The sequence below is a fragment of the Seriola lalandi genome, unplaced genomic scaffold, assembly GCF_002814215.2.
Source record: "Seriola lalandi dorsalis isolate HSWRI2012SDOR001 ecotype SW California unplaced genomic scaffold, Sedor1 jcf7180002054675, whole genome shotgun sequence".
Classification (NCBI taxonomy): domain Eukaryota; kingdom Metazoa; phylum Chordata; class Actinopteri; order Carangiformes; family Carangidae; genus Seriola; species Seriola lalandi.
Window position 1 is genome coordinate 88,666 of NW_019525228.1, and position 12,873 is coordinate 101,538.

Sequence of the window (12,873 nt, forward strand, 5' to 3'; positions counted from 1 at the left end):
GGGGGGGTCAGAGAAACATCACTGACAGTTAAAGCAGATGATCTACAGTCTGTGTGCTGCCACCTAGTGGCTGAAGATTTGATCTAAGGTGAAAGAACTGAAGCAGTTTCTGATATTTATCTTCAAACCACAGTAAATATTTAAGACTTATTTAAAACTATTTCTATGAGCAGACTGATCATTCTTCACACCCAGCAAAGTCAAACACTCTGAAAACCACTGAAAATCAAAAGGGGAAGTTTTGTCATCTGGGAAAAAACTGGCAGAGAACCATCTCCTGACGGCCTGGTGGAGAGACTGGGCTGTGGGGGGGGGGCTTCACCATCCTCTCTCTTTAGGGCTGGAGTGAGTCCCGGGGCGAAGTTACCCAACTATAAACTGTCTGTTAGTCCGGTTCTCGTTTGTCTCTGTACCTGAAGTATCTGGTCTGGGAGCCCAGGTTTTTGTCCATGGCGTCCAGGGAGCCCATGCCGCGGTACTTCTTCAGCCTGATGCCGTCAGAGAAGAAGTATTCACCAGGAGCTTCACTGGTGGCGGCCAGCAGAGAGCCCATCATCACTGCACACACAGAGGACATGAAGAGTACCGGGGCCACTCACACAAAACTCCTCAAGTTCTCTACTTAAGTAAGGTTTCATTTCCCCTTAGCTGAGGGAGTTGCACACAATCTCTTAAAAGATTTCTTTAGTTAAAGAAAAAAAAAGTAAAGAAATTTGCAGCAGTGAAACAGATTTTACAGCAGTAAAATTCTACTGTTTCCATGGAGACTGCTGATTTGCTGCCATTAGCACTTGTGACACTTGTTATCATATGAGGAAGCTGCTGTGTCATTCTCCTGTTTTAACAGGAAGTTCAGCACAGTGACCCGACACACCTCTGATCTGTGCACATGAAACACCTCGACTACACCTGACCACAGAGATCATGTGACATAAACCGTAGAGCGATACAACTCTAGACCATCAGACTAAACAAAACCTGAACTCAGACTTTAAGGAAGATCTTAACTCAATGTGTTTTGAGCAATTAGCTCCTGAATCTTAATGATGACAGCTGAAAGAAGTGTGTGTGTGTGTGTGTGTCAGTCACAGTTTCAGACTGAGAGCAGAAAACACCATAATCCAAACGTGAACATGTACTGTTGAGTTTATAATCCTCTGACATGGATTAAATAAATGTCATCATTGAGTTCCTCCTCATCCAGAGTTTCAGATAAATGATAAACTCCCTGCGACTCATCCGTCCTCACCTGTGGAGGCTCCCAGTGCCAGGGCTTTGGCGATGTGTCCGACAGTCTGGATGCCGCCGTCAGCGATGACCGGGACGCCGAAACGCCGGGCGTACTCCGACACCTTATAGACGGCTGTGGCCTGGGGTCTGCCGCACGCCAACACTGGTGGGAGGGGTGAGGAGAGGGAGAGAGGAGGATTAAATGATGAGAGAAAACGTGCAGAGATGAACACACACCTGAGGCTCGTACACAGCTCAACACACACACCTTTACAGACTCACGTGCTTCCTTTTTTTTTTTTTTTTTTTACCAATTCTCATTTCATATGATCATTATATTCATGATTTCCGTGAAGAGGAACATGGCTCTGACACAGTTTCTACCTGTTTCTAACATTACCACAGGTGAGCTCTGGAGCGGGAATCCTCAGGTGTCTGATAATCTGATGAGCTGAGTTCTGACAGACACGTGCGGTTCAGACTCTCAGGAGAAGGCGTTTAATAAAAATAAAAAGCACACAGTGAATGAGCAGACAGGCTGGAAGACGTCCATGTGTGTTGACACAGATGAGGAAGTTAAACTTGTTACATCAGCAGACAAACGCCACTCAACACTGACAACTGTGTCACACACACTGTAATGAGTCCTGCCTCTGTTAGAGCCAACACCTCCGCGACTTCGTCCGACAGTCTCTGTCACCCTCAAGTAAAAGACACTGAGGACTCATGAAGTGGAAACATCCCAGTTCCTTTTTTACCACTGGACTTTTGTTTCCTGTGAGCTGAACTGATAAACATCAACCTGCCAAGAATTCATGATCTCAGAGAGGAGACGTACGGTGGCTGACGAGCTCAAACACTCTGCAACGGCCCAAAACTCATACAGCACAGCGTCAGAGCTCCAGGCCTGTAGGGGGAGCTGTAAGTGGAACACCTTGAGTATAAGCTTGAGCTTGGCCCAGAGAGGCCACACCTATGACCTGACCTTTGACCTTTGACCAATTGAGAAAGAATGCAGACATTTGGTCGTAGTTTTTACAGTATTATTATAGTATTATAAAAGAGCAACAGATAACGTAGCAAGCATTAGCGTTAGCTTAAATACAGTCCATGGGTGTTCCACTTAGAGCTCCCCCTACAGGCCTGGAGCTCTGATCTTGTCTTGTCTGGATATTTGGTTTTGTCTTCCTGCAGCATGTTTCTGCTGTTTTGTTTTTGACTCTGCATCATTTCTCCTGAGCGAAGTGTTTTGGGCCGTTACACCGTACAGATGTGTTGCATCATGTCTGATATTGTATCTTGCTGATACAAACTAAAATGAAATGAAACCTTCCTGCCTGCTGCTGCCTTTTCATTATTTTGGGAGAAACCTGTTATAATTACACCACATATCACAGCTATGTTCAAACTATAGACGATATTTTCCTCGTTCAGTTCAGATCAATTTCAGAAACATGTGAGCAGAGTGAATAAAAACATCTGACACAAACAGCCACAAATCTGTAGAAATAAAAATCTTCTGCCTTGAACCTGATGCTGCTCAGACCAACACAGTCACATGCAGCATGCTGCACGTCTAACATGTGTCACAGGCGTGTGCTGGCGTGTCAGCGTCTCCATAGAGACTGAGTGTACTACGTGGACTAGGGATGTCCCTAACCTGATCTCCGAGATCGTATTCGGGCCAATCAAGGCATTTTATAACTGGTCCTATCGGCTTTTGATTTAAGAATAATTAAATAAAAACATTAAGGAATCAAGGATTCAGGATTTATATTCCTCCGACAGTCACGGCTGGAGACATATTGTTTTCGGTTTGTCCGTCCGTCTCATTCTCATGGACACGACATCTGAGTGACGCCTCGAGGAAACGTCTTCAGATTTGGCACAAACGTTCACTTGGACTAAAGGCTGAACTGATTAGATTTTGGTGGCTAAAGGTCAAAGGTCAAACTCAGTATGACTCGGGATAAACGGGGCTGTAACCTGGAAGTAGTCTGAGTCACGTTTTTATTAATTATTATCGATCAGGACTTGGATCGGGACATCCCTAATGTTGACTATTAGAAAGTGAGGCACAGACATAAATTCATCGAGGCCTCTTCTTTAATGATGACGATTAATCATGATAATTGAAATCTGACAGCTGGAAACAAAGTGTGCCTGGTTCCAACCAGCTGCTGAACACACACCCAGCTACACCCAGCCTCTCTGCTCATTCCAGTGCCACATGTTAGGAATGGGTGTTAGACATCATGAGAGCTGCAGCCTCCAGCTGATGTGGTGGGTGGGGGGGTGGGGGGGCAGTAAGTCTCATTCCCTGTCACAGAAGCAGCACACAGAGGGTTTGGACCAGCCACCATCTGACCAATGGTATCCATCGGCAACCAAAAGACACAAGTGGATAGTGTCTCAGTCTGATGACATCATCCAGATCAGAGACCAGTCGGTCAGTAAAGTGGGTGCAGGACGAGCAACATCCGCTCGAGATGACTGACAGATTAGTGAGGACAGGAACAGGCAAACCCCAAAACCCCAAAACACGACCTCTACTACTGCTACTGAAGCAAAGCTGTTAACCAATCAATGCAGCAGGCTGTGGAGTGACAGGTATGGGTGGGGGGGGCACACTGTGATAGTGGAGCCAATGGGAGCCCGGCGCGGCCCAAAGGGCGGCGGGGGGCGGGGAACTTACTGCAGTATCCTGTAACAGTGGTTGGGGTTTTGGGGCTGTGGAGCTTTATTGCTGGAGGGACACTGAGGGGAGCTGGACATGGACGGACACACACACACACACACACGACACGCACACGCACACACACACACGCGCACAAGGGTGGGAGGTAGAGGAGAGAATTCAAGAGGGAGAAAGGGGGGGGGTCAGGTAGGACAACACCCAGATGAAGACGACAGACAGAAATGAAGAAAACAATAAGCACAAGAAAATGAAGAACAAGAACAGCTGATGATTTCAGAGGAATCCTGGGAAAGATGAAGAGACAACAGGAAGCACAGAGACCGTATCTATACGTCTACAGATCTATACTGTCACTGCTGACTTTATCCCACTGACGATTTAGATTCAAAATCCAAAACATGCTCATATTCAAAACTTTTCTGGGGCGCTGAATCATAACGAGCCTCCTAACCTACTAACCTACTAACCTAACCAATTAAACCACCAACTTTATTTCTACCTTCAGGATCAGACAGCTGGTCTCAGACACAACTCTGACCGGATTTCATTATCAGACTGAAACACTGAACCCAGATCAGACGTAGCTCGTGTTCTTTCACACCCTGCAGGAGTCAGGCAGATGGGGGCGGGGCTGGGGGCGGGGCCGGGGGCAGAGACTTCTGAGACCAGAAATGTCGACAACAACTTTATCCAAAGCTTCACACAGAACGACAACAGACTATCTGAGAGAAGAAAGAACTCATGTCTCCTTCTAAGGATCCTGCTCTAACACAAACTGCACAGGACTCAACAATGTCAAATATAAAGTGTGATCCACACATCAGGGCAGTAATCATCATCCTGTCTCCTGCTACCTTCCTCCTGGTACATTCAGTAACAGTAGAGGCTGACTGTGGTCGGAGCAGCTGCTGGTGTCGGTCACTCACCTTCCTGAGTGATGCAGATGGAGCCGCTGCCCATCCCCACTCTGAGTCCGTCCACTCCGGCATCGATCAGGTTCTTGGCCTGAGCTGCAGTCACCACTGCAGCAGACAGGGGGAGACAGAGAGCGTCAGCGCTGGATCATCACCATGTTCTTTCTTTTCTTCAACATCATCAACAACAACATAACAGAATAATGATAATATGAGTCTGTAATGTGTGTTTCAATATACATGTAAGAAGAATGTGATAATAATAATGTTGAATAATAATAAAAAGAAAAAATTATGATAATAATGTAAAATATATATATATATATATATATATATATGATTATATTACATATTAATAGTAATTATAGTGGTACCACTTCACAAGATTACTCTTATAAAGGATTTATAAATGTTTTATAATTAGGTTATTAATTCAGTTGTTAACGCTTTATAAACATTAAATAAACAATTATAAACAAGTTATAACAGTTTTCATACATTGATGCAGCTCACTATTTGGCAAGATCAAGTTAATGCTTACTCATTAATCTTACTAATGAGTTACTAGTATGTAGAACAGGTGAAGGAGCCTTATAGTAACTCGAGGCTCCTTTTACCTGTTATAAAAGGTAGTAACTCATCAGTGGCTCACCTGGTGGAGCATGATATGAGCTCAGTCCTAACGACAGCAGCCGTGGGTTCGAGTCCGACCCGTGGCCCTTTGCTGCATATCATCACCCCCCCCCCCCCACTGTGACCATCAGAACAAACCCCAGCACATTCTTACTGTGCATGTTGGTGTGTAGTTATGTGCAGGTGTAGTTACCGTTGCCTCCGATGACCTGTAGGTGGGGGTACTTCTCTTTGATATATTTGATCATGTTGATCTGGAAGATTGAGTTTCCCTGAGACGAGTCCTGGAGGTGAAGAAGAAACAAGCGTCATCACCATCTGCACGGCGTCATGACTGTGACATCTGCTGAGAGGTCATCTCATCAACACTCATTATTCTGATGTCATAGTCTGTCCTGTCCTGCCGTTCAGAGCAGGTGTCATTGACTGTTACCATGGTAACGTCGGTCTTAGACCTGTGGGTAAGGTGTCTGGTTTATATCTAAAATGAGTCAGTGTTTGTTTGAGAGAAACAGTCTGCGTGACATCAGGCTGTCTGACAGATCGTCCTCACCAACACGACCACGTCCACGCCGCTCTGCACCAGCAGGTCCAGGCGGTACTTGTCGTCGTTGTGGGTGCCGATGGCGGCGCCACACAGCAGCTGTTTACGGGAATCTTTGGAGGCCAGAGGGAAGTCTCTGTTCTTCTTCAGGTCTGTGCGAGCGATGATGGACACCAGGGACCCCTCCTCATTCACTATGGGCAGTTTACCTGCAGGGGGCGGAGTCAGACAGGTGAAACATGTACACACATCTGCACCTGGATGTGGGTTAATCAGTGTTCAGATTATTAATTCATGATTCAGATTGAACGCTCTGCTCACCTTTCTTACTCCTCTGGAGGATTTCATTGGCTTCTTTCAGCGTCACTCCAGCGGGGGCGACGACCAGATCCTCTCGCTTCGTCATCACCTGTGAGGACGTTGACACGGACAGACAGTCAACTCAGCGTCTAGATTTAATGAGCAGGTTTCAGAGAATGTGAAAAGTTCTGGCTCTTGGGGAAAACACTGTGGGTTGTGTCTAAGCTCCGCCCACCTCGCTCAGTAGCAGGTCGTGCTCCTCCTCCTTCAGGAAATCGATGTCTCTCGAGGAAATGATGCCCACCAGCTTCCCGCCCATTTTGCCGTTGTCTGTGACGGGGATGCCGCAAAAGCCGTGGCGAGCCTTGGCCTGGAAGACGTCTCGTACGCGCTCGTTGGGGCTCATCACCACGGGGTCTGTGATGAAGCCCTGCTCATAACGCTGGAGGGGGGAGGGGCGGAAACAGAGGGATGAGGAAGAGGAAGAGTAAAGGGAGTCGGGAGAAGAAGGATTCTGGGTAAATACAGGTCTACTGGATCTATCTACATCCAAACTAACAAAACAAGCAGAAGAGAAGAAGACGACGTGAGACGACTGAACAGGAAACAAAGAAGAAGAAAAAACAGCCTTAAACTAAGAAAAAGATCATCATCTTCATCATCATCATCACCACCATCATCATCACCATCATCTTCATCAACATCATCACCATCATCATCACCATCATCATCACCATCATCTTCATCATCATCACCATCAATATCATCACCATCATCACCATCATCATCATCACCACCATCATCACCATCATCACTATCATCATCATCACCATCATCACCACCACCATCATCACCATCACCATCATCACCATCACCACCATCATCACCACCATCATCACCATCACCACTATCATCACCATCTTCATCATCATCATCATCACCATCACCACCATCACCATAATCATCATCATCATCACCATCATCACCATCACCACCATCACCATAATCATCATCATCATCACCATCATCATCACCATCTTCATCACCATCTTCATCATCACCATCATCACCACCATCATCACCATCACCACCATCATCATCACCATCATCATCATCACCACCATCATCACCATCACCATAATCATCATCACCACCATCATCACCATCACCATCATCACCACCATCATCACTATCTTCATCATCATCATCATCATCATCATCATCATCATCATCATCATCACCATCATCACCATCATCACCTTGACTTTGCGGACTTCGTTGGCCTGGAACTCTGGAGTGCAGTTGTGGTGAATGAAGCCGATGCCGCCCGTCAGCTGTGGGGAGACGACACCTCGGGGTGAGTCATGGGACACAAACGTGACGCCATGCGTGTCATCGCGTGTGTCTGTGTGTCACACTTACTGCCATGGCGATGGCCATGTTGGCCTCTGAGACCGTGTCCATGGGGGAGGAGACGAAGGGCGTCTTCATGGTGATCTGTTTGGTGAGTGCTGACGTCAGGTCCTGGATCAGAGACACGTTATAAGTTGTATGTTATTGTATATAGTGTTTCTAATTTATCTTATTTATTCTAGATTCTGTTTCTATTCTTATTTTGTTTCTACTTGTTTCCCCTTGTGCTGTTTTTCTTTTGTGCTGCTGTGTAATTTGAATTTCCTCTACGGGGATCAATAAAGATTCATCTTATCTTATTAGTTTATTGTTCATCTGTCACACTTCAACATGTCACTGCAGGTAGAGCACAGGTGTACACCTGTGATCTCTGACCAGCCATGTACGAGTTCAATATTACCAACTGTATACGGTGTATATTATGGAAATGATCAACCAAACTTTAACTTCAGGACGACACTGACATGAAACCTCACAAAGAAAAAAAACCTCACCACAGCAACTACACGATATTTCAGAATTATCCCATAAATATTACAGTTGCAGCTTTTAGCAAAAATGTAATTGTCTCGCTTTAAAGTGAAAACACCAGGTTCAAGTCTGAGTCAGAGAAGCTGTAACTCACTGCTCAGACTCATGGAAATACAGAGACAGACGGGATCATCTCAGCGCTGTGCTGTCGTCCTGCACATCATCCCAAACTCACATTAGACGCATTAATCACATTTTGTGTGTGTTGCTAAATAAATGTTTGTCCAACTCACCACTTGGTCTGATGTGAAGTCGATGTAACCGGGGAGAATCAGAAAGTCGCTAAAGGAGAAACAAGAAAGAGGAGAAGAAGTTACAGCAGCAAAAATGAAATCTGTACAAGACCTGTCCATTGCATCTCCAAATATCATTTATGTATGCACTACGTTTACCAAATAAATATGTGATTTAAAAAAAAAAAGACCTGTCCATCCAGCTGTGAACCTGCCTCAGCCAATCAGAGCCAGAGAGAACTAAAACTTCCTGTTTGACCCTGCTTCATATCACAGTTACAGTTTATATGTAAAGAGGAAACATGCACTTAAAACAGGTTTAGCAGGTAGCTCGTGTGTCTGGAAATAGTGATCATGCTCAAGTGAAGATTTGCCAGCTGAAGATTTCCCAGTTCAGAAATAGAAAACCAAAATGGCATTCAAGGAAGAAAATGTGACTGAAGCATGAATTCCTTTCTCGGGAATCCTCACAGGGCGTCACGTTACAGAACAAGTGCATGTGTAAAATCTTTCAGCAGAGACATTTTTTAAGGCCTGACGATCCACGAGTCGCAGCCAGGCCCATGTGACAGAGACAGGAGGTAAGATGGCGTGCTCCAACATGTGACCTGAGGCACTGTCAGTCATGTAACTATAACTACTACACTTTAACATGCTGAAAAACACATTCAGACTAATCAATTAAATCATGGGATCAGTGGGTGGTGGTTACAGTAACTATGCAAAGTTAAGACAGATTAAATAAATGTTGCTTTATATCACATCACTGCCATAAAACGACTCATGGCTCATTTCCTTGAGTTTTCCATCAATCACCAAAATAAAATACTTGAAAATAGTGAAAAATATTGATTATAGTCTCCAGTGACGTCAACAATTAACCCAAAAATATTCAATTTAAAACCACGTGGAACTAAAAGCAGCAAATATTCACACTTGAGATGTGGTAGCAAATATATAACAAACTGATTGATCTATTATTTCAATTTCATCAACTTAATTGACTAATCAATGGACAAACTGTTACAGCACCAATCATTGGTGGCTACATCCGAACACGCAGAGTTACCCACTTCCCTCTATTCCATGTCCCTGAATACTTTCAATACTTTTTTTGAATAGCAATTTTATGAAGATTCCAGCATTGATTAAGAACGCTGCTCTAATATGGGGCTTTGTTTTACAGGACTACCACACACATGATCTAAATATAGCCGGGCTCCACGCAGCGCAGCACAACCACACGGGCCTGTGTGAACCAGGAACTATATTTGGGACCGGTGTGTGCACACAAGGAATTCGTCCCGGTCTCGTTTCCAGGAGGCTGCAATAGAAAGTTACACCACTGTTTTCATTCTCTCTAATCCGTTTAATCATTTATGACGGAAAATGTTTAATTTATAAGGTGAAAAAAATTGACTCTCAGTGGATAAAGTTCAAATCAGTCATAAAACTTCACTGACGGTTCAATGCGTTGGTTCTGCTGCCAACAACAGTTAGTGATGTAAACACAGAGACACTAGTTTTTCATACTTTGCCTTCATAACTCAAACAGTGGATTAACAATGAAACTCTGTTTTCTTATTTTAACAGCAGGTATATCAGAGCACACACAGCTTTCTTCAGTTTCTTGTAGGGAAGCAAGATATGCAAAAAAATAAAATAAATTGCAATTATTTTGGCAGATATTGTGATTTCAGTGTGAATGATCATTTTCACATTGTCACTGATAAAAATCTTAAAATGATGATGTGATTTTTGTTCCTTTACGTGTGAGGAATATGATCTGTAGGTCGGTGTCTGTTTTACCTTCATCAACAAAACTGCAGCTCCTGTGATCTGGATATTTGCACTTGGTTTTATTGTGAATTCAATTATGTTTCGATGAATTGTGCAGCTCTAGTTTCTTGTTATAAATGTCATACTTTGGGCTGATGATAAACATTTCTAAAATAATTTAAGACACCACTTTGAGCTCTTGTACCTTGTAATGTAAATGTGAGATGACTGGACAGTTAAAGGGACTGACCGCCACTAAAGATAAAGTTCAGTGTGTTGTAAGGAAAGCTGCTCAGTCTGTGACAACAGGTGTATTGTCTTTCATCGCTCTGGAGACAGCTTTATAAAGTTTGAACAAATAACTGATTATGCAGGGTGCATTATGGGAAATGTAGGACAATGTGTTTTTGGAGCCTGACAGCCATGCTAAGGACTGTCCCTTTAAAAAGGTAGTGGTTCAATGTTTCTTCGAACAAATATCGGATCGATTGATCAGCAATTAAACCGTCTGTTCTAATAGATGAAGTCTGTCATCATTCACTCATCTGGTTGTGTGACGTAATAGTGACGTGGTGCTCCTCAGCTCTCCACAACTCGGTTTGCTGCTTAAGTAAGACTAACGTCACTTAACGGTAACTCCATATACAAAAACACTACTACTGTTAGCATGCTAAGCTAACACCGACACATGTTCAGGTGTGTTCGCGGTATCGGGGCCGGTTCGCGCGGGTAGCCCGGGGAAGACGGTGACGGTTTACTTGTATGTGAGTCCGTCTCCTCCGTTGAACAGCTGCTGTCCCGTCAGCCCGTCGTCGGGGACGTAACCGGTCTGCCCGCTGATCAGGTAGTCCGCCATGACGTCCAGAACCCGCCGCAGTCCTCTGGTTAGTGTTAACTAACTATAAACCAACTTAACGAGCCGCGAACACACACACACACACACACAATCAGACTCAGACACACACACACACACACACACACACAGGCCCCGGGACAGACACCGAGAACTTTCTTCCTCCGCCGTGAACGTTGCTCCTCTTCAAACGTCGTGCTGTTTCCCGCGCTGAGCTGCAGAGATCCTCCTGACCGTGTGACCGAGTTACCGGCTACAAGCTGAGCACGAAGAGTCTGTGCGCGCGTTTAAGTGTTCTCGGTCAGCACGAGCTCGGTGCTCATGTTCTCTCTGCAGCTCCCTCCGACACGTGCGTTATTCCCGTGTCTGACAGCATTTCCGACACCGACGTCACATCCGGCCGACCCGCCCCCTCATTTTATGTTGTTATTATTATTATGTTACATTTTTATTAATAATGATTCAAATTTTATATATGTACTTATACTTATACAGACACTCAGCTGTCAGTTGATCAGGTTTCTATTAGAGAGAAAATCATTTTGGAGGAAGCAGTTTGTACTGACAGGTACAGGTTTTTCTTCTGTCCCCCTCACCTGTATCAGTGAGGGCAGCTACATGACAGAAACACCTCTCTGTATAAAGCAGTACAGTTCACTCATGGTAGTTCAGTTGGCGTATGAATGTTTATGACATGTGAATTTATACAGGTGTTGTTGCCCAGAGACTCCCGCTTTACTGCATGTCATGTGGGATTAGTTCCTCTGCAGTACAACATCATCTATGACCAGCCGTCCACCCTCCATCTCATGGCCCTGGTCTTGTAAAGGGACCTTGTGTCAAAATATAGTCTTTATATTTATATTTATATTGAGTTAATTCATTGTAAAGTTGAGTTTGATAATTGCTTCCTGTTTTTGCCTCAAGTAATTGACACTCAGGTATTATTAATATTATCATTGGAGAACCTGCAACCAACTAATACTCTCATTATCAATTATTTTCTTTAATAACCGATTGATTGACGGTGTATAAAACGTCAGAAAAAGTAAATAATGTTCATCATTATTCCTTGAGCCCATGTTAATATATTTAAATATCTAGTTTTGACTGACCAATGGTGAAAAAACCCAAAGATGTTTATTGTCAAAGAAAACTAGAGAAGCTGGATTCAGTCAGGTTTTGGCTTTTTTGCTTAAAAAAATGACGTAAATCATTTATCAGTTATCAGCATAATTGTCTATTAATCTTCTATCAATTGACTAATGGATTAATCAACTGATCGTTTCTTGGTGCTTGGGGAAATAATTAAACTGCCTTGTACAGTCGGAGTCAACAGGTGTCCAATAACAAATCTTATTCAACTCCAGATCTGTTCTCATTAAAGGTCGTTTTTATAGATTTGTTGTTCAGTGTTTTATACTTTGTTGATTTAAGATTGTTAGCACAAAGTGCTGGCCTGTTATTTTTATACGCATTTTGTTATGTAGAAAGAAGCTCTTTAAATAAGTCTCTGTAAATATATTTGGATTTAGGAACAAACTGCCGTGTCATGGATCATGTGACGTCAGCATGACCTCCTTTGATTTGTTTGCAGCTAAAAATAAATTACATGTGCACTAAGATACATCTCGCTGAGTGTCGGGGGGTTTGAAAGAGGAAGGTGAATTTCACAGAGGCCAGAAAAGTAAAATGTCTCATCGTGTTTTACAGTCACTGTAAAAATTTTTTTTTTTTTTTTGAAG

General features: G+C 43.7%; 1 protein-coding gene and 1 long non-coding RNA gene across 3 annotated transcripts in view; one reads left to right on the top strand and one right to left on the bottom strand.

The window, feature by feature from the left end:
• impdh2 (IMP (inosine 5'-monophosphate) dehydrogenase 2) overlaps positions 1 to 11,483 on the bottom strand; it is a 14,167-nt gene extending 2,684 nt beyond the window's left edge. The window contains exons 1-12 of one of the 2 annotated variants that reach the window (XM_023421723.2): positions 11,034 to 11,483; positions 8,497 to 8,545; positions 7,742 to 7,843; positions 7,579 to 7,653; positions 6,555 to 6,761; positions 6,341 to 6,428; positions 6,029 to 6,228; positions 5,669 to 5,759; positions 4,855 to 4,950; positions 3,926 to 3,997; positions 1,250 to 1,393; positions 414 to 558 (exon numbers count right to left, since the gene is read on the bottom strand). In XM_023421723.2, the coding sequence (XP_023277491.1) occupies positions 414 to 558; positions 1,250 to 1,393; positions 3,926 to 3,997; positions 4,855 to 4,950; positions 5,669 to 5,759; positions 6,029 to 6,228; positions 6,341 to 6,428; positions 6,555 to 6,761; positions 7,579 to 7,653; positions 7,742 to 7,843; positions 8,497 to 8,545; positions 11,034 to 11,131 (1,367 nt within the window). In that variant the 5' untranslated portion in view covers positions 11,132 to 11,483. The remainder of the gene's footprint in view (positions 1 to 413; positions 559 to 1,249; positions 1,394 to 3,925; positions 3,998 to 4,854; positions 4,951 to 5,668; positions 5,760 to 6,028; positions 6,229 to 6,340; positions 6,429 to 6,554; positions 6,762 to 7,578; positions 7,654 to 7,741; positions 7,844 to 8,496; positions 8,546 to 11,033) is intronic. The other variant, XM_023421724.2, reaches the window with a different exon arrangement.
• On the top strand, positions 8,829 to 10,243 carry LOC147818228 (uncharacterized). Its single transcript, XR_015438177.1, has 2 exons — positions 8,829 to 9,077; positions 9,683 to 10,243. It is a non-coding gene; the product is annotated as an uncharacterized LOC147818228 (long non-coding RNA).
• Positions 11,484 to 12,873: the final 1,390 nt, after the last annotated feature.